The following is a 23,026-nucleotide window of genomic DNA, read 5'->3' as shown; positions in this document are numbered from 1 at the left end:
AAGCGACAAAATTTGCATACCGGAATCTGGGTCAAATTGCCGAACTGTCTTCCATGTAGACCACTTACTTGCTCGGCCGAGCTGAGATCACCATACTGCGAAAGTTTGGCGTTTTCAGCAAATATTTAATCCGCGGGCGGCCGTTCGAGTCGGCTGGGAATCGCAATCGACCAACCCAAATTTCCCCGAGTGAACAATCGACGGAGGTCGTCGGTAATATCCGGAGGTTGAACTTACATCGCGGAGCAATATTATGGGATGCAATTACTTCGTACATTATCATGGGATGTTTCAACATGTTGTACGCGGCGTGGTCGACAGCAACCATTGACAGCAATTGAACAGTAAGTTAAATCTTTTCGAAATATGATTTTAGAATCTAGTGGTCTGAACCATTAAGAGAATGACGTATTCGTTCTTTTGAATACCAAGATTCAATCGATCTGATATTAGAAGATGGTATTGCCTCGGGAACAGCTAGCTGCACTTTGACAGATAGACAAAAATGGGGTTCCTATCCCAGGCCCGATCTCTGATCTGCCGCGTTCGATTCATGTAGCCTAGGCCATGTGCAGTGCATGGTGATCGTGCGCTTTCTTAATTTTGACATCAGTTGATATACGTACCCTCACTTTAAACTGAGGGTTAGAAGCTATTTTTCATAACTGCAAAGACCCGCTAACTATTGAGTTTGATAGATGAACAATATCCTGACTCCTATTCATTCCTGTACATTTGTGTACAATATGCATGCATTCTGTTGTCGAATGACCTGTTTTTGGACTAACAGTAACTTGCTTAGTAGCTACGATGTAGGCCTACACGAATCAACATGCCTCTGGAAGAATTCAAAAACCCGGTGATTGTGCTGAATCGTCCCCATAAATTTATAGCGCCGTGGTATAGTGTATACCATATAGAAGTTACGGACGAGGTTGGCTAGAGGTCAAAGGTTACGTCGGTGGACGTGAGATGGAAAACCTAACGCATAAAACGTGGCCCTTCAACTCCATGTGCCCTCATGACCTTTGACCCCAGCAGAAATGTATGCATAAATTTGCTCGAAATACACTACGAACATTCAATTCAGAAGAACCAACCAACAATTCAAACTTTTCCATTAATCTATTTTCAGTTCTGATCTGTTGTTGATAGCAGAAGTGATGAATTTGTTGGTTACTGTAGACCATGAAATTTTCACAGGCCTTTCAATCTGGCAGTTTCACAGATGCCATAATCTACAAAATTAAGCGTGAATTAAGCGTATATTCGAGCTGAGTCTCACGAAAATATAATGCGTGAATTACTGAAAAACTTCAGTGTCAGTAAAGTAAAAATGCCATGTAGATTTCATCGTCTACAGTATTTCTACAATGAGTTTTTTGAATCAATTCTTAACTATTTTTCTTGTTGTTTTTTTTCAGATCTCATTTGTACATTGATGTGCTGAAATTGGTGGCTGTTACTTCAACCTACCTTCTTTCTTGAAAGCAAGACCTTGCTGAAAGGCAACGTCAACCTCGTTGCCGCGAGGCAATCAAACAAAACTTCTCAAAGTATTTGTTGCAAGGCAACCAAAGTGAACTTCTCAAACAATAAACCCTATGGCAATAGAAAAACCCTCTTGAAGAATTTGTGTCAAGGACACCAGAAAGAAAACTTTTTACCTTGAATTTGCTGTTTGCTACTATTATACTAAAGAAAACCTCTCAAAGAATTTGCCTTGGGGCAACATAAAAACCTCTTGAAGAATTTGTGTCAAGGACACCAGAAAGAAAACTTTTTACCTTGAATTTGCTGTTTGCTACTATTGTACTAAAGAAAACCTCTCAAAGAATTTGCCTTGGGGCAACATAAAAACCTCTTGAAGAATTTGTGTCAAGGACACCAGAAAGAAAACTTTTTACCTTGAATTTGCTGTTTGCTACTATTGTACTAAAGAAAACCTCTCAAAGAATTTGCCTTGGGGCAACATAAAAACCTCTTGAAGAATTTGCTGCAAAGCAACTTTTAAGAACTTGATATTTACCATCTGGTAAGCAAAGAAAAGCTGTTTGTATAACTGAACAGCAATTAACTGCAAGGCAACTAAAATCATTTGAAGTGTTTTGTGGTATATCTTAAGAATTTCCCTGAACAGTTGTATGAAGCTGTGAGGCAGGTGAATAGAAATTCTCTTGGAGGTACTAGAACACCTTTTTTTAGAAAATACACTAGTAACACGGGGCAACTTGAATAATTTGACATCATCTTGAAAGATAATATTCAGCAACATGGGTGTTGACATCACTCAGTATCGGTGTACTGTTGGTCTTTATGTACCTATCTCGAAATTGAAGAGTCAGCCACCAATATCCAATCACTGTGCTTGTTATAAAATGAATACTGCTCATGAATATCTCGATTTAACAGGTGTCACTTGGAATTCAGATGATGGGGAACTAGACCAGAGAACTATCTGGTTATTTTCTTCAATTTGGTTTGTATCGGCATACATTTATGAATTGCAAGTCTTCTTGCAAAGTAATGACAAATCCTCGACGAAAGAATTAGATGACTACAAAGATGAAAAATGGTTCCAAAAAATATTGGCGAACTATCAAGAAAGACAAAGACATCTTCGAATATCATGGAATGCATCTGTAGATCTTGTTCTATGTGTCTTTTATCAGTTATATTCCTTAAATATTCTGCAGCAATCTAATGATATTGAACTGAATCCTGGCCCATTGAACAAAAATGCTTATCGAAGTATAATGGGTTCATTTCACCAGGGTAGTAATCGCTATTTGGCTGAATCGGCTGGAAAACAGTGCGTCACCAATGCTGCTACTGCCCTCATGTATTCTCTCATTGTCTCCCCCGAGTATTGGCAAACACAAGATATTGATCATATATTAGATGAAGGTGATGCTTGGTATAGAAAGTTGATTTTACAGATTGCTACTGTTGCTGGTTACTTAGCCATTGACCAGCTTCCAAAATATCATTCTTGTTTTGGTGAATACTTCAAGCTTACTACTGTTGGTATTTCTCAGAATATTAGTTTACAGTACAATGAGAATTCCTCTGCCATATCGGTAGGTGATTTCATCTATCAGCTAGAAGAACAGAACACATGTACTTACATCATGATCATTGGCTTTGATGCGTTTGCGGTCAGTAAAATAAACCATGAATATTATATCTTTGATTCTCACAGCCGGGATGAAAGGGGTCATCTTTCACCAGATGGAATGTCCATTTTACTTCAGTTACCAAATTCAACCTGCTTAAAGTCCTACCTATGTGATTATGCAGAAAATATGAAACAAATTATCATTGAAGTAACTTCGCTTAAAGTGAAGAAAATAACTCACGATTGTTTCAGACTTGCTATGAAAAGGCAGAATTCAAAGAATTCTGATGCAGTTTCATGCAGTGTCAAAGAAAGTGACAATATACAAAATGTTACAGAAAATCCTAAAGTTAGCACAACAAATGAATTACTTAACTTTTATCTTGGGGATCAGTCAAAGAAGGCTATCGAGAAAGTGGCTTCCATGGAAAGAGCGAAGACATCTAAAAATGAAATCATAAGTAGCCATAAAAAGTGCATTGCCCAAAGGACACCATCATTGAAGGTAACCAAATGTAGGAATACTTTACAGAAAATGCTCAAGCGTTCATGCTCTGAACTGACTGATGATCAACCTTGCATACACAGATCAAAAAAAATGAAGATGACCGATAGTAATGCATTTCAAGGAGATTTCAAAATAGATGCAAAAAATTGTGAAATGAAAAGAAAATCAGACCAAAAACGGAAGCAAAGATCGAGAAAAAAAGGAACCATCAAAATAAAGGAAAGATTGGCACAGAAAGACTACCAGAAAAGAGTTCAGCAGGATGAAATTAAAAGAAAACAAAACCAAATGGCAATTAAAAGCTACAGGCAAAATGAAACCTTCAGAAAAGGTGAAAGAATTGTTGACAAAGAACGAAGGAGAAAAACTAGACAAAATGAAACCTTCAGAAAAAGTGAAAGAATTGTTGACAAAGAACGAAGGAAAAAAACAAGGCAAAATGAAACAAAACGCAAAAATGACAGACAGCATGAAAGTCAAAGTAAAAAATCAATAAGAAAGAGTAATGGACATTCAAAAGATGCTGATGGTATACATCATAACTCAAATTTGACTTCATTGCAAACTAAGAAATATGGAATTAATCTTAAAGAGAATTCAGATATATTCAACCAGATAATTTCATCAGGTCCTGTTTATGTGTGTACATGCTGTCACCAAACTTGGTTTAAACATTCCGTAAAGCCTTCAGAAAAATGGCCTAAAAGATTACAATCTGATTTTATTCAAAGTTGCCTCACAGATTTAAGATCCATCGAAGATGAAAGGTGGTTGTGCAATACATGTTTTGACTGCCTTCTTTCTGGCAAAGTACCAAAATTAGCGGTTGTTAATGGCATGAAATTCCCTGAACGACCCCCTGAGTTAGAGTTATACCAGCTAGAGGAAAGACTAATTGCCTTAAGGATACCTTTCATGCAAATTAGACAGTTGCCGAGAGGTTCACAGTTATCTATTAAAGGATCAGTTGTAAATGTACCTACAGATGTTGAAACAACTGTTAATTCTCTCCCAAGAACTATGGATAAAACATGCACCATACCAATCAAATTAAAAAGAAAACTGTCATATAAGCATGCTGTTGCTACTCAAAATGTGAGACCTGCTGCCATTATGACTGCACTTGATTATTTATTGAAAAATAGCTGTTTATATCAAAATGCTAATATATCTGTCAACAGTCATTGGCTTCAAAGTTATGAAGAAATTGAGAATGCAGAATATTTGGAAAAAGCTTCCTCTTCAGAAAACAACCACTCCGATACAACGTTTCAAGATGATGATGATAATAAGATGATTGAAGAGATAAATTCACCTGAAATCAAAGCAAATTGCTCAAGTAATGACACGATTGACAACCGTATTGAAGATGACAGTAGCGGAAATCTGGACACCTTGCTGGATGAGCCAGAAATATCGAATGTTGAGGCATATTCTTTTGCACCTGGTGAGAACCAAAGACCACTAAGTCTATTCCAAGATCAAAATTCCGAGTACTTGTCATTTCCAACAATATATATTGGACAAAGAAGGCCAGATAATAAGGAAAGAAAAGTACCTGTTCATTACAGTGATATTTGCAAATGGGAACTTCGAGCTGTTGATAGACGAGTTGCTACTTCAGTTCCAAATTTGTTTTTTAAGATGAAAAAACTGCAAATAAAACAGTTGAAAGACAAAATTCATCTGGCTGTGCGTCGGTGTAAAACTAAGGGAAAAACTTATCATGCTGGAGATCTTCTAAATCCTGTTGTTTTAGAAAAAATTACTAGGCTTGATGAAGGATATCGTATTTTTAGAACAGTTCGAAGTTCACCAACTTATTTTGAAGCAAGAAAAAAGGATTTATTCGCTTTGATAAGACAGTTAGGATTGCCCACATAGTTCATGTCCTTGTCCGCTGCAGAAACAAGATGGCCTGATCTCTTACGCATTTTAGGTCGATTACTGGACAATAAAGTTTATAATGATGAAGAAATTAGTCACTTTGATTGGTTTAAGAAAAATGAATTGATCAAGGCTGATCCTGTAACTTGCGTGCGATATTTCGATCACCGTGTTAATACATTCATCCACACAGTCTTGCTTAGTCCTCATAATCCTGTTGGTAAAATCACAGATTATTTTTACAGGGTTGAGTTTCAGCAACGGGGATCGCCACACATTCATATGGTAATTTGGGTGGAAAATGCACCAGTATTTGAGAAAAATACCCCTGAAGAAATTACAAGCTTTATTGACCAATATGTTTCATGCTCACTCGAAGATTTGTGTGAAGGAAGTTTCATTGATTTACAGTTACATAGGCATACTCGAACATGTCTTGGAAAGGGCAGTGTATGTCGCTTTGGCTTTCCATTACCACCCATGCCTTGCACCAAGATATTGCTGCCATTTGACACTGAGCCTGAAGACTTTGAAAAGTATAAGTTGAACTACAAGAGAATTTGTGATGAACTAGATCTGATACAAGAAGATTCAAACATGACATACTTAGAATTCCTAACTAAATTAGAAATATCTGAAGAGGAATATGACCTAGCAGTAAGGAGCTCCCTTCGTGGTCCAAAAATCTTTCTGAAACGTAGACCTGCAGAGTGTAGAGTCAATGGTTACATAAAATCGCTCATTAACTGTTGGAAAGCAAATCATGACATGCAATTTGTCTTAGATGCATTTGCCTGTGCTGTATATGTTGTCTCGTACATCAGTAAATCTGCCAGAGGAATGAGTAACCTTCTTCATAATGCTTGCAAAGAAGCTAAAGAAGGCAACACAAATTTGAGACAACAAGTGCGATATATTGGAAATAAGTTTGTCAATGCTTGCGAAATATCTGCTCAAGAGTCTGCTTATCTCGTACTTCAGCTCCCTCTTACTAAAGCAACCCGAGAAGTAATTTTCATTCCAACTGCACCGCCAGAAGAACGCACATTCTTAATGAAAAGTATGGCTGAATTAGAGAAATTACCAGCAAATTCAACTGATATTCAAACTGGCAATTTGATAACCAGATACTCAAGGAGACCGAAACAACTTGAAAATTGGTGCCTGGCTGATTTTGCTTCAAAAATTGTGATTATTTACCCTAAAAAGTCATTTGAAGATCCTTTTGAAGATAATTTTGACGATGGTTACTTGACAGAAGAAAACGACCATGTGGATTATAAAGCAGATGAATTACTGAATTTCACTTCGAAGGGCGTTACTTACAAATTGAAAAAAAATCCTCGTGTCATTCGTTACATTCGATATAACAAAGCAATTGACCTAGAAAATTGCAGCCGAGAGCGCATTCTTCTATTTTTACCGTGGAGAAATGAAAGCAAAGATTTGCTTGGGGGACATGAAACATACTTTGAAAATCACAATGCACACAAGTCTGTCATTGATGCTAAAAGGAAACAGTATGAGCATAATGCAGATATCATAGATGAAGCACAACGAATGGCAGAATCGGACTCCTTTGGTAACATCGCACCAAATGCCATGCATACTGAAGAAACAGATGCTTCACAAACACCAAATGATGATGATAATCTAGCCTTTTTTAATCCTGCTAACATAGACCATCCCGTAAGTACCTATGACATAGGGATAGACCTTGGCCTTCCACCTCAACAAGAATCCTATTCCTTGGAAAATATACCTGGTATGCTGTCTGACACTGAGTATTACTCATTAATCAGAAAATTAAATGAAAGACAACAAACAGTTTTGAAGCACATTTCAAAACATATAAAAACTAGTCATGAAAAGCTTAGGCTCACAGTCCTGTCAGGTGCTGGCACAGGTAAAAGTGTGACCATCAACGCTGTTTATCAAAGTTTACTTCGTATTCTGTCAGGGAAGGCAGGAGATGATCCTGAAGATTGTAGAGTGCTCTTGTTGGCACCAACTGGTACTGCTGCATTCAATATTCATGCTTCAACAATTCACTCAGCTCTGCACATACTACCTAATCAGGGGTTTAAGTTCAAGAAATTGCCCACAAACATCCGTGACAAATTTGTCCAGCGTTACAGAAATTTGACAGTTCTCATAATTGATGAAATTAGTATGGTTGGAAAAAAAATGTTTCAATTGATCTCACTTAGATTGCAAGAAATTACAGGCAGATCTGAACCCTTCGGTGGTATCCACATAATTGCATTTGGTGATTTCTATCAATTAGCTCCTGTTATGGATAAATGGATTTTCTGGAGTGCTGAAGATGAAGAAGAAAAAAAGAAAAAGAAAAAAACTAGTGCTTTAGATGACAGTGCCCTTTCAACTAACCTCTCGACTGACGACGAAAAAAAATCTGATTCCTCTACATGTATAAGTTCAACTAGTTCTAACAAAACGCATGTAGTGGATTATGATGCTCTAGCAACAAACCTCTGGACTGATGACAAACAAAAATGTGTTGGCCATACAACTGACTCTGCTCCTGGTGAGGCTGATTGCTCATGCAACGCTGAGTATGCTACCAACTCAAACAAAGATTTTAAGCTGTTCGAACTCGCAGAAATAATGCGACAAAAAGATGACATGGCTTTTGCTATGTTACTAAGTCGTCTAAGGGTTGGACAACACACAGAAGAGGACATAGCGATTCTTAATAGTCGATTGATATCAACTTCTGACCCAGAATACCCACGTAATGCTGTTCATCTATTTTGCACCAATTACGCAGTTCAAAAACATAATCAATTAACATTTGATAAGGCACATTGTGAAAAAACTACTGTTGGTGCTATTGACACTGTTATTGCTGATTTGTCTAAAGAAGTGAAACAGAAAATAATTGACAAAGTACCAGATAATGTTTCTGTAACAGCTGGTCTTGTAGACAAACTGAATGTCGGTGTCGGTCTTAAATACATAATCACTTGCAATGTGAACACTCAAGATGGGTTGACCAATGGTACAATCTGCACTATGAAAAAGATTCAGTATATGGAAAACTTCCGTTACCCAGCTATTTTGTGGGTCCAGTTTGACAATGCTGATGTTGGACAAGCCGTCCGCTCTAAATATAAGTCTCTGCAGAAAAGTTCACCCGATATTTTGACTGAATGGACACCAATTTTTGCAGTTGAACGAACTTTTTACAGGTCTAAAAGCTATATCCCAATCAGAAGAAAACAATTTCCTCTTACGCTTGGTGCTGGCAAAACTGTGTGGAAAGCTCAAGGAAACACACTGAGCACTGTTGTAGTTGATCTCACATCAAGCAAGACTATTAATCATATACATTATGTGGCATTAAGCAGAGTTACGAGCTTGGAAGGCTTGTATATTTTAAACTTAAATGATAAAATGAAATGGCCAGGGCCATTGTGCTCACCTCATGTGGAGGAAAGATGGATAAAGAGCATGGTCTTGTGTCATGTAGTGTTAGGTTTGATGTAGGTCCAAGCAATTACAATTTCCCCAAAATGGCCAATTTACAGTACATTCGACCTCTGTGACCTTGAAAAGTAGGTCAAATCAAAAAAGACCCGGGTGACACATTGAATGGTTGTTAGAATTAGATGTACCTATGATATAAAATTGGTGCCAATCGGGCAAGTCATTAACTAGGAATAATGGCATTTTGAAGAATTTAGGATTTGGCCCCCTCCCTGGAGGCCAAACGGCAAATCAGATCGCACCAAACTTCGGTACCTGAGATCACCTGACCAAGGGGTACATGTGTACTTAATTTGTGATCAATAGTAATTGCAGTTAAGAAACGTGCCATAGTTACGGCCTGACGGCGAATTTAGGCCATTTGACCTCTGTGACCTTGACAAGAAGGTCAAATTAAAAACCTGTGTGACATATACTGTATGGTGGTTAGATGTACCCATGATATCAAATTGGTGGCAATCGGGCAGGAAGTTAAGGAATAATCACATTTTTAAGGTTTTTGGATTTTGCCCCCTGGTGGTCAAGTGGTGAATCATATTGGACCAAACTTCGGTCCCTGAGATCACCTGACTAAGGGGTAAATGTGTACCAAATTTGGTATCAATAGTCATTGCAGTTTAGAAACGTGCCATCGTTACATCCTAACGGCCAATTTACACCATTTGACCTCTGTGACCTTGAAAAGGAGGTCAAATCAAAAACCCGGAGGATATATGATGCACCTTTGCTAGAAGTACCTACCATATTTTTTTCAAAATTTCCCGACTACTATTAAGGGAGATATTGCATATTTTTACTTTTAACGTTTGGCCCCCTGGTGGCCAAACCATGAAACGAATCGGACCGAAACTTGGTCTCCCAGGTGTCATTACATAAGGGTACATGTGTACCAAGTTTCAACTCAATAGCTCTAACAGTTACGAAACGTGCCCTGCTAACGGACGACGGACGACGACGACGACGACGACGACGACGACGACGACGACGACGACGACGACGACGGACGACGGACGCCACGGTATGGGATAAGCTCACCTCTGCTAAGAGGTGAGCTAAAAATTGCCGTTAACCAACAAGTCGATAGAGAAATGAATAGATTGAAGCATCAATCTCTACTGAAATTAAACTTCATTCATCCCTGTTCAGTTCCTAACACTTTTATCAAGATATTTTTTCATAATACCAGATCGCTTCATCTTCATTTTCAAGACATTTTGGCTGATAAACATCTAATGATGGGAGACATTTTTCTCTTTGCAGAATCTAGATTGATTCAATCAGATATTGATGAAGATTTTCATGTCCAGAATTTTCACCTTTTCAGAAATGACCAAGAATCATCAGGGAGACGCCCTCCTCATGGTTTGGCATCATATCTTTCTGACAAATTGGCTACTAATGCTACTTTGAATCATTTCTCAGCAAAAGAATTTGAAGCAACACTCATCAGTATAAAACAAGACCAGCAACACTTGCAAATCATTTCTATTTACAAAGCACCAAATTGCTCCTTTGCATATATACTCAGTAAACTTCATTCCATAGCTTCAGAAATAGATTTAACCGCACCGACTATTTTCCTTGGTGATTTTAACTTTGATATTACCAATGATCAAAATGTTGCAGGCTTAAATATGATTTCAAGAATCCTGAACTGTAAACAGTTAGTGAAAGAAGTCACCACCGATTATGGCACTACCATTGACCTAGTCTTCAGCAACATTCCATCTGTCATTACATCAACTATTGAGAGTATGTGGTCTGATCATAAGATTCTGTTTGTGGCTGTACCAACTCCATCTCATTCAACTTAATCACAACCCTTCCTTTAATCTCCAATTGCATCTCCCATACCCGATAATCAATTTCTGCCACCACATACCCTTCGTCGGAAATCATTGATTCCAACTTTGTAACGATATTAGCCCTGCCATCTGAAGACATTTTTCATTCACTAAAGGGCAATTCTATGCAAAATGATACCTCAGGGCCCCTCAAAAAAGTGCATCAGTTTGATAAATTTTGAAGATGCCTGACATGTCCCCTACACAGTCCACTAAGATTTCCCCATCCCGTAAAAATAAACGGGAAAATAAACAGTGTAAACCCACTTGATCTAATACCAGTGAAAAATCCCAAAATGGGTGCGGTATACAGCACGAGTTCTAGTATGTGCATCAGAGGGTTAAAATAGACTGCTGCCTGACTTTCACAATGGCCATGCTCCTAATACCAGCTATTTGACCGACCTCTAGTGTTTCCGCACGAAATTTAAAAACCTTCAGAAAATCAATTTATGTATCGGAATCTAATGCATGAAAAAAATAGAAACACAGGTCTGCTTTTGAGTTGTATGTATCTATTTGTATAAACAAACTTCACGCATATTCTCCCTGCCACATCAGTATTAGCTTCCAGCACGTATGTAGTGCTATACAACCTGGTCCATGGTGCAGGGTATTAGCAGGGAGATTAATGATTAGCCTGTGTTCTATTTTAGTTCTATTCGAGAAACACTGACCTGAGTGAGAAGGCAAATTCTGCAGAGTGGCCTACCGGAACATGCAGTCAGGGTATCGATAAACAGTTATGCCAGGATGGACAAAATATGTACAGTGGCGAGCGCTTGCTCTTTGATTTATTCTTTACTGACTGATGTTGTCAGTTTGAATTGCGTTCTGTATCTCTCCATGCGCCTGGCTTTGGTCCGACAGTGGCATTGGGTACGGGAGTGGGTAGGTGATATGCCTAATATGTGAGGGCCTTATTTGGAACAGGACCTGCTGTCACTGGTCTCAATGCATTGTGCAAAATAGCGTACTCCAATCAATCTATTGGGGGTTGCTTGTAGATAGCAGCAATAAGTCCCTAAATGCAGTTAATTTCGTGTTTAACCTTTAATAAAACTTCAGTAACGTTAGAAATTTAATGTAGCTCAATCATCGTGCCCATTTAACTAATGTATATTACATTTCAACTTTGCCCGCTCCATGGGTATGCTAGTTTGTATAACTTGCAGTCATCAGCTCTGGTTAGGACAGGAAGTGGTGGAGAGATCGGGGGGGGGGGGGGGGGGTATTTTAGGATGGCAGGAGGAACATATTGACATTGTATATTGATACACTTGATGAATGATAAAAAAACTGGAAAGTCATCATATCATGCTGTACAGAACTTCTGCTCACTGTGTACACATAAGGACAACAAAGAACTGTCAATACTAAAAATGCAGGAGTTGGAAACTATATGGAATACGGATTGTTATTCATGGATGAATTCAACACCACTGCAAGGAAGATCCGCAATGCTGAAAAATACAATAAATACTAGTTGCAGGATCCTGTAAGTCCAACACAAGGAGTTCATTTTCAAGTGCACTTCCCTTTAATCTATTGTACTATTATTACTTACTTACATTTCAGACTCAAATTAATTGTCTACAACTCCATTTATGACTGATTCTGGCTGTACTGTATTTCTTCCCTTCTCTCCATCAAAGATTTATAGCAACTTCCAACTCCTGACAGTACTCAAGCCATGTTGTATTTTCATCATTCCAGCTCTAACTATTGTAAGATGGACGCCACTAAGCCAAAGGATAAAAACAAAGAGAGAAGTGATACATCAGACACATTGAAGAAGAAAAAAGATGAGCCATCAGCACACTGCAGGTAAGAGCTGGCTGTAGACATCTGACCACCTCTCCCAATCCCAGCTAATCTGCGAAATGATAATTATTACCATAAATTTGGACCTAAATTGATTACTCTTAGTCTTCTAAGGTATCATCGCAACAAAGCAGACTCCCGATTCACAATACCATCCCCTTTCCCCTTGGCACCTTCATCTCTAAAAACTATAACTGATACACCACCAACTATCACAGCAAGAAAATATTTTCAGAAATTACTCTTTACAACACTACCCATGAAATTCACCCTGTACAATCTGTAGTATGTAATCCTAATTTCTTCTCTTCCAGTACCAAATGGAAAACTGACACACAAAAAAGGCCATTCGATGACAAGTCGGTTCTTGGCTATCTACATAATACCTCGCCGGTGAAACGTTCGAAAGCAAATAACCCTTACTTCGATGCTGAACTCCAGACTGGACCTTCCCAATACTCACGTGTTGTGTGCTTTAACAAACACCACCACCAATTCTTCAAGGAGTCTGAAGAAAAACGGTAAGAGTCCCTATTCTCCTTGAATTATAATGATCAAATAACGACGTTTGTATCATGCTAACACCGTGAAGAACCAGCCACAACCTCTCCTCACCTCTACTGACCCCCCCCCCCCGACCCCATTGTGCAACTCCGTTCAATGGCTCTCTCTGCAACACAGCTTACAGTACTGGTCAGAATAGTTATCTCCGATATCATGTACTGTGCAATGTAGAGAACTGCATGCACAACATCTAGGGAAAGCATGCGTGCAGTAAGTCTACACAGTCCTCAGAAAGAGTGCCCACACAGTATGGGGAGAGGATGCACACAATACGAGAAGAGAGGGCACACATAAAAAAGAGTTAACCTGCCACCTTCATTCTTATCGATTACTTCCTTAAAGTTATACCCCCATACAAGATATCAAATTCATTAGCCATTGGATTCCAATTATGTATTTTCATACTTTTCAGAAGCCCAATCAAGCTCATGGATATTGTCACTGCACCAAACTGGCAGGATAAAAGTAAAACTGATATCAAGGTTACGAAAGATACAACCCTAGAAGCAAACAAGAAAACTCTCGCTTTTAAACCACAGCAGCCACCAGTGATACAACCGATAACAACTACAGTTACAGAATTTGTCCGAAATATCCCATCAACAGAAAAAAAAAAGGTAACTTAATGAAACAATTTCAACAGTCCTACACAGTGATAATATATTTAGTAATTTCCAAACCAACTCAAATATACAACATATTGAAGTTGATGTTGTAAAATTCAGATTCACCATGTGAATGCTCAAAATACTGTATGCTGTAAAACCCATCTGCAATCATCTTGAAGTATGAAGTTCGCATGCACCCTATACTGACTCTTACCTTAGCCCACAAGAAACACAAGTTGTGTCAGACACGGAAATTAAAGTAATTAAATCATTTAAATCAAACTACTCTGATACTTCATTGATGAGACTGTTCTATGATAAACAAACAACAAGGAAGGTATTCTGTGATATGTGAAGAACTGAGTCCAAGCCTTCATCCTGATTGACATTACTTTTGAAAGAGAAAACTCTTTACCGGTACTGAAATACTTTACCATTATGTTGGAAGTGATATCCCTTAGGATTATCTAACTAACTTGTAACCCTTAAATCTGCGACTGCAAAATTCTCTTCATTTTGTCTTTCACTTTTCTTCAATGTTAGCTGTATAATTCCAGACAATGTATATTTTAACACCAACTGCAACCTATAAACTTTTCACAATTTCAGATCAATCTCACAGCTTATGTCAGCGGTGTCGTCGAAGAGGAATGTGAAATAACATTGAGCTACCGCTCAGAACCCACAAAGAATAAAGTGTACGCTATTGCGGACGAGAACACTTCCACGAAACTTACTGCATGGGCAACGATTATCGACAGCATCCAAGTACACAATACTTACAAGTTCGAAAACCTGTCGGTGTCTAACTTTAACATCAAACACTTGCAAACCACCTTCTCCACTATCGTTACGAAGACCAACAGCATGGATAACCCATGTTTGGACTTGCCAACTACCGAAGAATTGACAGAACTCACTCAAGCAAAGTGTGAAACAGTACAGTCCGAAATCGTAATTTCCTGCAACAGCTGCCAAGCCAGTATTGATATTGATGACCTGTATGATGATATGTACAAATGTAACAGCTGTGGGATGCGTCAGTTATCCAATTCAGTAATCAAACAAGTAAAAGTTAAACTCAATTTATCTGACCATGGTGTAAAATACCGTATCAATGCCCGCAACCCAGCATTGTCTGATTTCATGAAATTTCACCAGGCCCCAATGGACACAACAGAAGAAATTGACGGATTCTTCCTCCGAGCTGAGCCCTTCGGGGTAAAATTCAACACCAATCTCATGGCAGTATCATTCAGCACAGAGTCTTAAATCACTTGAAACTTTAATCACTTGCTAAAAACAAGTCTCCCACTGCCAACTTGAATACACGGTGACCAGAAACAATTGCAACCCATAAAGGTACTTGTCACATCCACTCCTGAAAAGGTACATATGCTTCATATTTCATCTATATTGAGCCGCGATGACAATACTCTCCTGAAAGTTTCAATTCCATCAGTTCAACGGTCTTGTCTGGTCACCCTGTACTTATGTAGTATCATTACAAGTTTAACCAAGTTAACTTCTATACTTGATTCATGAGTATTAAGTTATGTCAATCATTCATGTTCGTTTACCCTGTATTGTTCAAACTTTGTAAAGTCTTGTGTGTTAGTAAAAAGACACCACTTCCTACATTATTTCTGTTAATAATTTTACTAGTATTTTTGTTTCTTAATCAATATTTCTATATGTGATTTGCTACATTGAAATTCTGATAACCTGCTTGAGAAAATCCATCCAAATTTGCCATAGGCCTTTACAGGGTGTCCCAGAAAAAAGTAAACCAAGATACATCAGTGTATTCCTTGGTTATTGCTAAATATTGGAGAAATCGGAAACCACCATCTGTTGCATGATTCTCTCCTCTTTCGCATGATATCTGATTTGTCTTCATCGATCGTCTAGCACTGAATACCAAAACCAACCTCGTCAAAAATGCTCATACACCACTGACACCTAAATTCACCTGCTGAATTTGTGACAATGAACGACTAAAGCAGAAATCAGAGACCACTAAGACCACCATCTGTCACATAATTATTTCCTCTTTTGCGGGACATCCTGACATTCAATTTTATCTCCATGGATGACCAAGCACTGTCTACTGAGACGCACCATGTCGAAACTGACCTTGCTCCATTTTTGGCGGAGTCAATTTTGCAACACTGAATGGACCAGTACCAATGTCCTATTCAAAGCTTTGCTAACAAATTTAATTTACCTTTAAATCTTCCATTTCAACCCAATGAAACTTCGACGTTTTCATTGACAATTAACTGATGTTGATGTAAAATCATTTCTGACATGGTCAGTTTTGGTAGTCAGTGCTGGGTCATCCATTACGATAAATCAGATATGATGTCAGAGGAGAAAATTATGTAACAAATAGTGGTTTTTCATTTTTCCCAGTAACCGAGGAATTTAAGGTGTGACTCAGTTTCCTTTTTTGGAACACCCTCTGTAATAAAACTTGCATTTATCATTTTTACCCTGTTACTACCAGTCCCGATTTCATAAGAATTACAAAATAAACAAAATCATAGAAAATTGCTGAAAGCTCACATCAAGCACTTACAAATAATAGCAATGAGGGAAAATTCCACTTATTTTCATGGTTTTTCCATTTTTTGGTACTTTTGATGAAATCATCACTGGCAGTTGCAAAGTTACCGTATTCTCGCACTTTTAACGGCATGACATTAGGTGTGAAATTGACAATTTTTTTCCCACTACTTATTAGATCACTTTTACCGCCATGTTGATATGAATAGATTCAGTTGAATAATGTAGACCCTATGATGCACTGAATTTCATACATTTGCCTTCCAGTAACTGATCTTCTCTCTGCATCATTTTGTCCATTCAGCATTCTGATTGCTACCAAAGCAAAATCACTAACTGAAACACCCGTGTGGCATGAAACAAAGCAACATCAACAATAGTTTTATTTCCTTTCAAATGCCATACAGTAGTTTTGTAGTTCATCTCAACCAACATGTATTCAAAATTGGTCTTCCTGTTCATTCATACCAGCACTCCACTTTTACCAACAGTTCAGGTATGACGACAGTGGTGCAATTAAATGTGCAAGAATACGGTAATCATTTTACTTTTGTTTCTTAATGAGTGATTTTATATGTGATTGAAATATGATTGATAAAAATCAAAATTACTAGGCGTTTAAAAAACATTTCCACTTTTGATATGGTTATTAAACCTAAACTGCATCTCCAATACGGACCCGATTTTTAAAGAATGCGACTGATGTCCGTAAGTTTTTATGGTAAAGTTTAGTTACATAATAGGCTATAATAATGAGTCATAAAAGATCACATAGATTGTCATTTTTTGATCAACCCTCATAAAACCATGCACTCTCGACATGGAGTCCTCAGATTTTACTGGTTAACATCATTGCAACTTATAAAATGAATAGGTCAAATGTCTGTTACATGCTATTAATATTTGATCCATATCGAAGTTGTAGTTTAGGGGTAATAAAGAAATCAAATATGGAAATGTTTTTTTAAACACCTATTATGTATACATTGTAATTCTAATCACCTGCTGGACAGGACAATAATTTTATATCAATAAAAAACTTTACATTTTTATAAACTTTTAGTTAATGTTATCATTCTCAAATCAGCACTTATGTATAGACAATGCTGATTTCATCTCATCCATCTCTTAACGCAGTGTCCACTAAACCCAAGAGTGTACAAGAAATGCTGGAACAACTATGTGTACCATCATGAAAAGACTCTAAAACCATCTCTTGTCTACATGTACCATCAAAATTACCAACAACACCTACCATTAGCTGATTAGGACGTCTAATAACAAACCTATGTCTCCACGTCTTCAGTATGAATGCACCCTTTCAAATACCAACAAAACCTTTACAATATAGATGCCTCTATAATCCCCTTTAAATAATCTTCATCCTTGAGAAAACCCAGAATACTTCAAACTATCTTCTGTCAGCTGAGCGCAAGGCCCATGGGCCTCTTGTTCTTCAAGCCAACTGAACAGTATCATCACCCCCATCCTTCAATAGAGAATTTTCTTTTTTCCCATGACCATAGCTTATCAACATAGACCAAAATGGCGTTGCGCCCCACTGATTTATTGCCTCCATACTTTGATGGTGAAGTATTAAGCCATGAACTCGCCACATCTTGGTGGCTGTCATTCCATGACTATCTTCAGGCGCATAACCTGCACGAACCGGGTGATGACGATGCTCTGAACAATGTTGTGCGCCTTCTCAAGTGTCGCCTCTCTAAACATGCTCGCCTTTGGGCCGAAGACCAAGAATTTGAGGACTTGCCTGACCTCAAGGCACAATTTCTGAGTAGGTTTTCCCCTACGCACTCCCACTTTGCCAATGTACAGCAGTTTGAATCCATTACTTACACCGCAAACCAGACCGGGCAACAGCACCTAAGTAAAATTAGGCTGGCTGCACTCCGCATTGGCTATGACGACAACCAGATTAAGAACAAACTTCTACAAACCTTGCCTCCTGATTGTCAGAAAGCTGTTATCATGGCAATTGATGCTGACAATGATTCAAACGCCATCGCCGAATGTGCGCAGATGTTCCTTGACATCACGCCACAGCGCGTACATTTCTCCACAGCAGCGGACGAAGTTCACACCGCCAGTGCCACGGACCACGTCCTCCATGCGATCCTGTCCAAGTTGGAAGACCTGAAAATGGATAAGGCTTCGCCACCGCAGGCCCAGGCAGCTTTTCAAAGCCAAGACACAGATGCACCATGCAGCCCAAGACCCTCATCGCCATATCCACTATCCAGCCGCCCGTCTCGAAGCGATGACTACACCCACAGGCAGAGAAAACGGTCTCAATCCCCAAGCCGTCCACGATCCCGTGAAAGCCACCCCTGTCATTTTTGCGGCCGCACTGGTCATTTCTGGCGTTATTGCCACCGATTCCAAGTTCAAGTCGCCCGAGGAGAGCTCCCCTCCGACTTCATCCCACCAGCAGCCCGAGCAGCGAATACCATATTTCAACGACCACGTCAACCAAGCTACAACTATCAGCACCAGCCTACATATAGCCCGTCTGAGCAGCAGCCATATCACCAGCAAAACTACTGGGACCCTTCTGCTAACAACAATCAAGGACAACAACACACCAACTATACTAGTTACCAGTCACATTTTTAGATAGTGGACGGTCAACAGGCCATATTGTGTCGCCCCCTAGTTGTAACAATGTTAATAGTACTCCTGTACACTCTTCATCCCATGATGTTCAGGCGCATCCACCGCCGAAGACCGCAGCGACATGAAGAACGGCGAGCGCGGAATTGGTATCTTGTGTAACAACGGATGTTCGGGAAGCTTGTTTAATTTTAGACAGTTTTGGATATCAAAGGCATATAATATGTGTTGTGACTAAAGATTCTGTAGCTGAAGTGGATTAGAGCTGAAACCGCAGTTTTTGGATCGCTTTGTGGACTCATCCGGCCGCTGCGAGTCAGGTACCGCGAATTAGTATACGCGAGAGTGCACCTCGTGCGTTGGTCTATACACTATACAGCGTGCGCCAGAAAACATTTCGTCATTAATATGATCGTAGTTTGGTAACTGTTTGGCGTCTATACTAACTTTGTAAATATTTGCGTCTGTTTATTTGCGTCCGTTGTGACTGTGCGTCCCCGCCGACCGACCCAGATGATTCGAATGCGAATCCTTTTATTGATTTATTTTATTGTGGCCGCATGGTAGACGCATAGTTTACCTTTTCGAACTTGATATACCTTTATCTTAACTCGCGTCGCTGTGTATCAATCGTTTTGCACTTCGACTTTCCGATTTATTGAATCCTTGTGTACTTGCGAATACAAGGTCGTGATTCGAGATATTCTGAGGAGCTCTATATATATATATATATGCCATATTAAACTGGATAAACTGGCCTGGATACGGCTCGGCATAGGGAATGCTAGGATACAGGGACGAGGCCCGACATCGAAATTGTTGAGACTCTACGTGAAGCAGGAAAAACAGAAAGCTAGAAAGAGACAGGTTAGTGTTTATCATATTTCATTGGCTCGTTTAACTAGTATACAGTCCACCCATTGTCAGAAGTAAATCGTGGCAACACATGAGTCGGGCTCAGAGCCAATTGATCTTAAACTCACTACACAAAATTATGTAAAAAGTTACCTCCCAGATAGGCAGGGATTAGTAATAGTTGTTGATTCAGGTGCCACACGCACATTCATCTGTCAACAAGTCTTCTCATCTTTCCAAGTTGCCCCAGATTGACATCGATCCGATACATTTTTGCATAGGAAATGGTGAATTTTTGCAAACCACAAAGGCTATAAACATTGAGCTTCTTATACAAGGTCATAAGCTCAGCATTCATGCTGTTATTGAAGACAACCTTACTGGACCAGATTTGCTTTTGGGTGCTCGGACCCTGTCGGAATTGAATGGTACACGTGACTTTTCGACCAGTACCTTAACTGTCAGACCCAGGCGTATCCAGTTCACACCTGTACAGACAGTCACTTTGAGACCAGGTCAGACTAGGAGTATTGTAGTCAAAGGCAAAGTTCCTAAGTTGCTCAAACATACTGAGGTTTTGCTGCAGCCTACCGAGCAGTTCAGCAAATATTGTCCATCATACATGTTGGTAAAGCTCAGGAAAAGTGCAGCCATTCTTCGGGTTAAGAACAATTTCAAGAAAAATGTCACTTTCCGTGATAATCGTCCTGTTGCGTTTACTGATTTGTCAGATCATATTCATGCCACCCACTTAGTCCCTTGTGGCTCTTTGAATAATAGGGTCACACGCGAACAGTGCGTATCTGACCTTCATTATAAAAATCTGCTTAGGTACCCTCACCTGGATAATAGACAGGATTAGCAGACGCCCGACTCCGACTCCGAGTACGAGGTGATTCCCTTTTTGCGCTTTACGTCATCAACAGTGCGGGGGTTTCCCAAGTGGTCACTCGTACTCGCTCGTAAACTCCGAGTTGGACGTCCTCTATTCGTAAGTGCGCTCCCAGTGCAAATTTCTCTGTTATCATCGTAGATTCGGAGTATTTCCTGATCGTTTTTAAATGTAAATGCTTTCAAGGATATGTCAATGCCCAGCAATGTAGTTCTGGTGGAAAAAGGGTGCTCTGTATGGGCATCTTTGTTGGGTGGCATTCTCGCGATTTTTTTGCACATCGATGCACATGCGATGCGTTTACATCATGTGTACATGCCATGCATCATGTGCATGGTAGTAGTTATCAATGGTTATTACAAGTGAGGAAGCATGCAATTGCCCTTGGGTTATTTTTTGCTCCCAAGTCCAAGATGTAGGCCTATCTGCCATTTCTCTATAACTGGTTTAATTCACGATCAAAGGAAAATCACTGCCGATCAGCTGATTGTTTCCGTCGTCTGCTATGTTTACGTTTTGCAGCGCCATCTAACGTAAAACACCTGGAACTGAGATCAACTCTGACCGGGAGTCGTGACGTTGCTAATCGATCAAACTGAACATTCGCGCGCGGATCCGACTCTGACTCGTACTCGTACTCGGAGTCGGAGTCGGGCGGCTGCTAATCCTGGCTATTGATGATCCCATCTCCAAGTTGTCACCCCAGGATATAATTGAGCAGCAAATCTCCCTGCAAGGTAGCACTCTTAGTGCGGATGAGAAGCAGCACTTGTATGAGCTACTTCTACGGAACAAAGAGGCATTCAGCCTATACAGCGAAATTGGCACGTGCCCCAATTTTGAAGTGGACATCCAATTGAAGGATGACAGTCCATTTTTCGTCCGCCCGTATCCTATCCCAGAGAAAAATCGCAAGCAAATTGACAACGAGTTCAATAAGCTGGTAAATCTTGGTATCTTGAAGAAAGGCTGTTCTGCCTACAGCAGCCCGGTCATGCTGATTGGCAAAAAGGGTACAACTGACAAGAGGATAGTCAGTGATTTCAGGTATTTGAATAGTCGTTGCAAAACTGTCAATCAAAATTTTGTCAGCCTATAAAGTGTTCCAGCTCGTTTAGGTCGTTCAAACTGTAAAGTTTTGTCAGTAATTGATCTTAAAAGCGCTTCACAGTCTGCCCCTCTCGGAAAAATCTCAATCTTAAACTGGTATTTGTCCTTATCATGGCTCTCCCAATTACATTTCAATTACATTTCTGTTACACTTCTTACCTCACCCCCAGTTCTGTGTGCCCCAGCACCAGAAGGTCAGTTTGTTCTGTATTCAGACACATCGCGCATAGCCACAGGCTCATATTTGGCATAAAGGGTTCAAGGCAAAGAACGTATCATTGCGTACTATTCCAAGCGTCTTCCTCCAGCCGCAGCAGCATATTCAGTCAGTGAACTCGAGTTATTCGGCCTGTACATCAATATTACAGCTTTTCGTTATCTTTTGCAGTCACATTCCTTCTTAGCATATGTTGATCACAGTAGTCTCGTTCAGATTGTGAAGAGTAAGAGTGAGCCATGTACAATGCGCTTACAAAAGCTTCTTGAGAGATTGTCTCATTATTCATTTGAGTTGGCTTATAAGAAAGGTACAGATCTAGTTGTCAGTGATTTCTTGTCAAGAGCACCACTGGATGATGATGATCAATTTGATCGCATCATGCCCATTGCATTCCCAGCCCAAGAATGTCATGTGCCCAGGTCTCAGCATCTTGAATTCTGTAGTTCAGACAGTTGTCATTTTGGTTGCCTAGATTGTGCTTATCCTACTGTAAGTGCTCCTACAAGACCCGTAACCAGGTCCTTTGCACGACAAAATGCAATACCCGTTGCACCATTGTTCAAAGACGGACGTCCAGCTGTGAATCCAAGTCCAGCAACAAAGGGTAGATCATCCTGTGCCACCGCCTCCCAGGCCCGTCCCTCAACCAAGACCTGTTCCTGCACCCCGGCCACCCAGACGCCAAGCCAGTCCTGCCAGGACCCCGAGACTAATGATGCCACCACCAGGAGTCCAACAACAGGCCCAGCCAGCTGATATTACAGTACCAGAGCCAAGATTGGTTGACAGAGTGATAAACAAGAATGATCAAGTTCAGGAAGAACACATCAAACAGTGTCCACCGGAATTTTTGCTAACACCTGAGCCATTAGTACCACAGATTGATC

The 23,026-nt window shown here is 39.7% G+C and overlaps 1 protein-coding gene across 1 annotated transcript; it reads left to right on the top strand.

Annotated features, from left to right (window-relative positions):
* Positions 1-308: 308 nt before the first annotated feature.
* Positions 309-15,561, top strand: LOC135482678 (uncharacterized). Its single transcript, XM_064762934.1, has 5 exons — positions 309-344; positions 12,584-12,694; positions 13,006-13,212; positions 13,668-13,872; positions 14,473-15,561. The coding sequence occupies exons 2-5, from the start codon at positions 12,600-12,602 to the stop codon at positions 15,133-15,135; spliced, it is 1,170 nt and encodes a 389-aa protein (XP_064619004.1). The 5' UTR covers positions 309-344; positions 12,584-12,599; the 3' UTR covers positions 15,136-15,561.
* The last annotated feature ends 7,465 nt before the right edge of the window (positions 15,562-23,026 follow it).

This window comes from Lineus longissimus, chromosome 2, assembly GCF_910592395.1.
Source record: "Lineus longissimus chromosome 2, tnLinLong1.2, whole genome shotgun sequence".
Classification (NCBI taxonomy): domain Eukaryota; kingdom Metazoa; phylum Nemertea; class Pilidiophora; order Heteronemertea; family Lineidae; genus Lineus; species Lineus longissimus.
The sequence above is the reverse complement of the archived record's forward strand: the minus strand, read 5'-3'. Positions and strand labels throughout refer to the sequence as shown.

Excerpts from the sequence above, each read along its gene's own strand:
- LOC135482678 (XM_064762934.1), top strand. The coding sequence starts at position 12,600 with ATGGACGCCACTAAGCCAAAGGATAAAAACAAAGAGAGAAGTGATACA. Across the intron at positions 12,695-13,005 it reads GAGCCATCAGCACACTGCAG|TACCAAATGGAAAACTGACA; the intron begins GTAAGAGCTGGC and ends CTTCTCTTCCAG. Across the intron at positions 13,873-14,472 it reads CATCAACAGAAAAAAAAAAG|ATCAATCTCACAGCTTATGT; the intron begins GTAACTTAATGA and ends TCACAATTTCAG.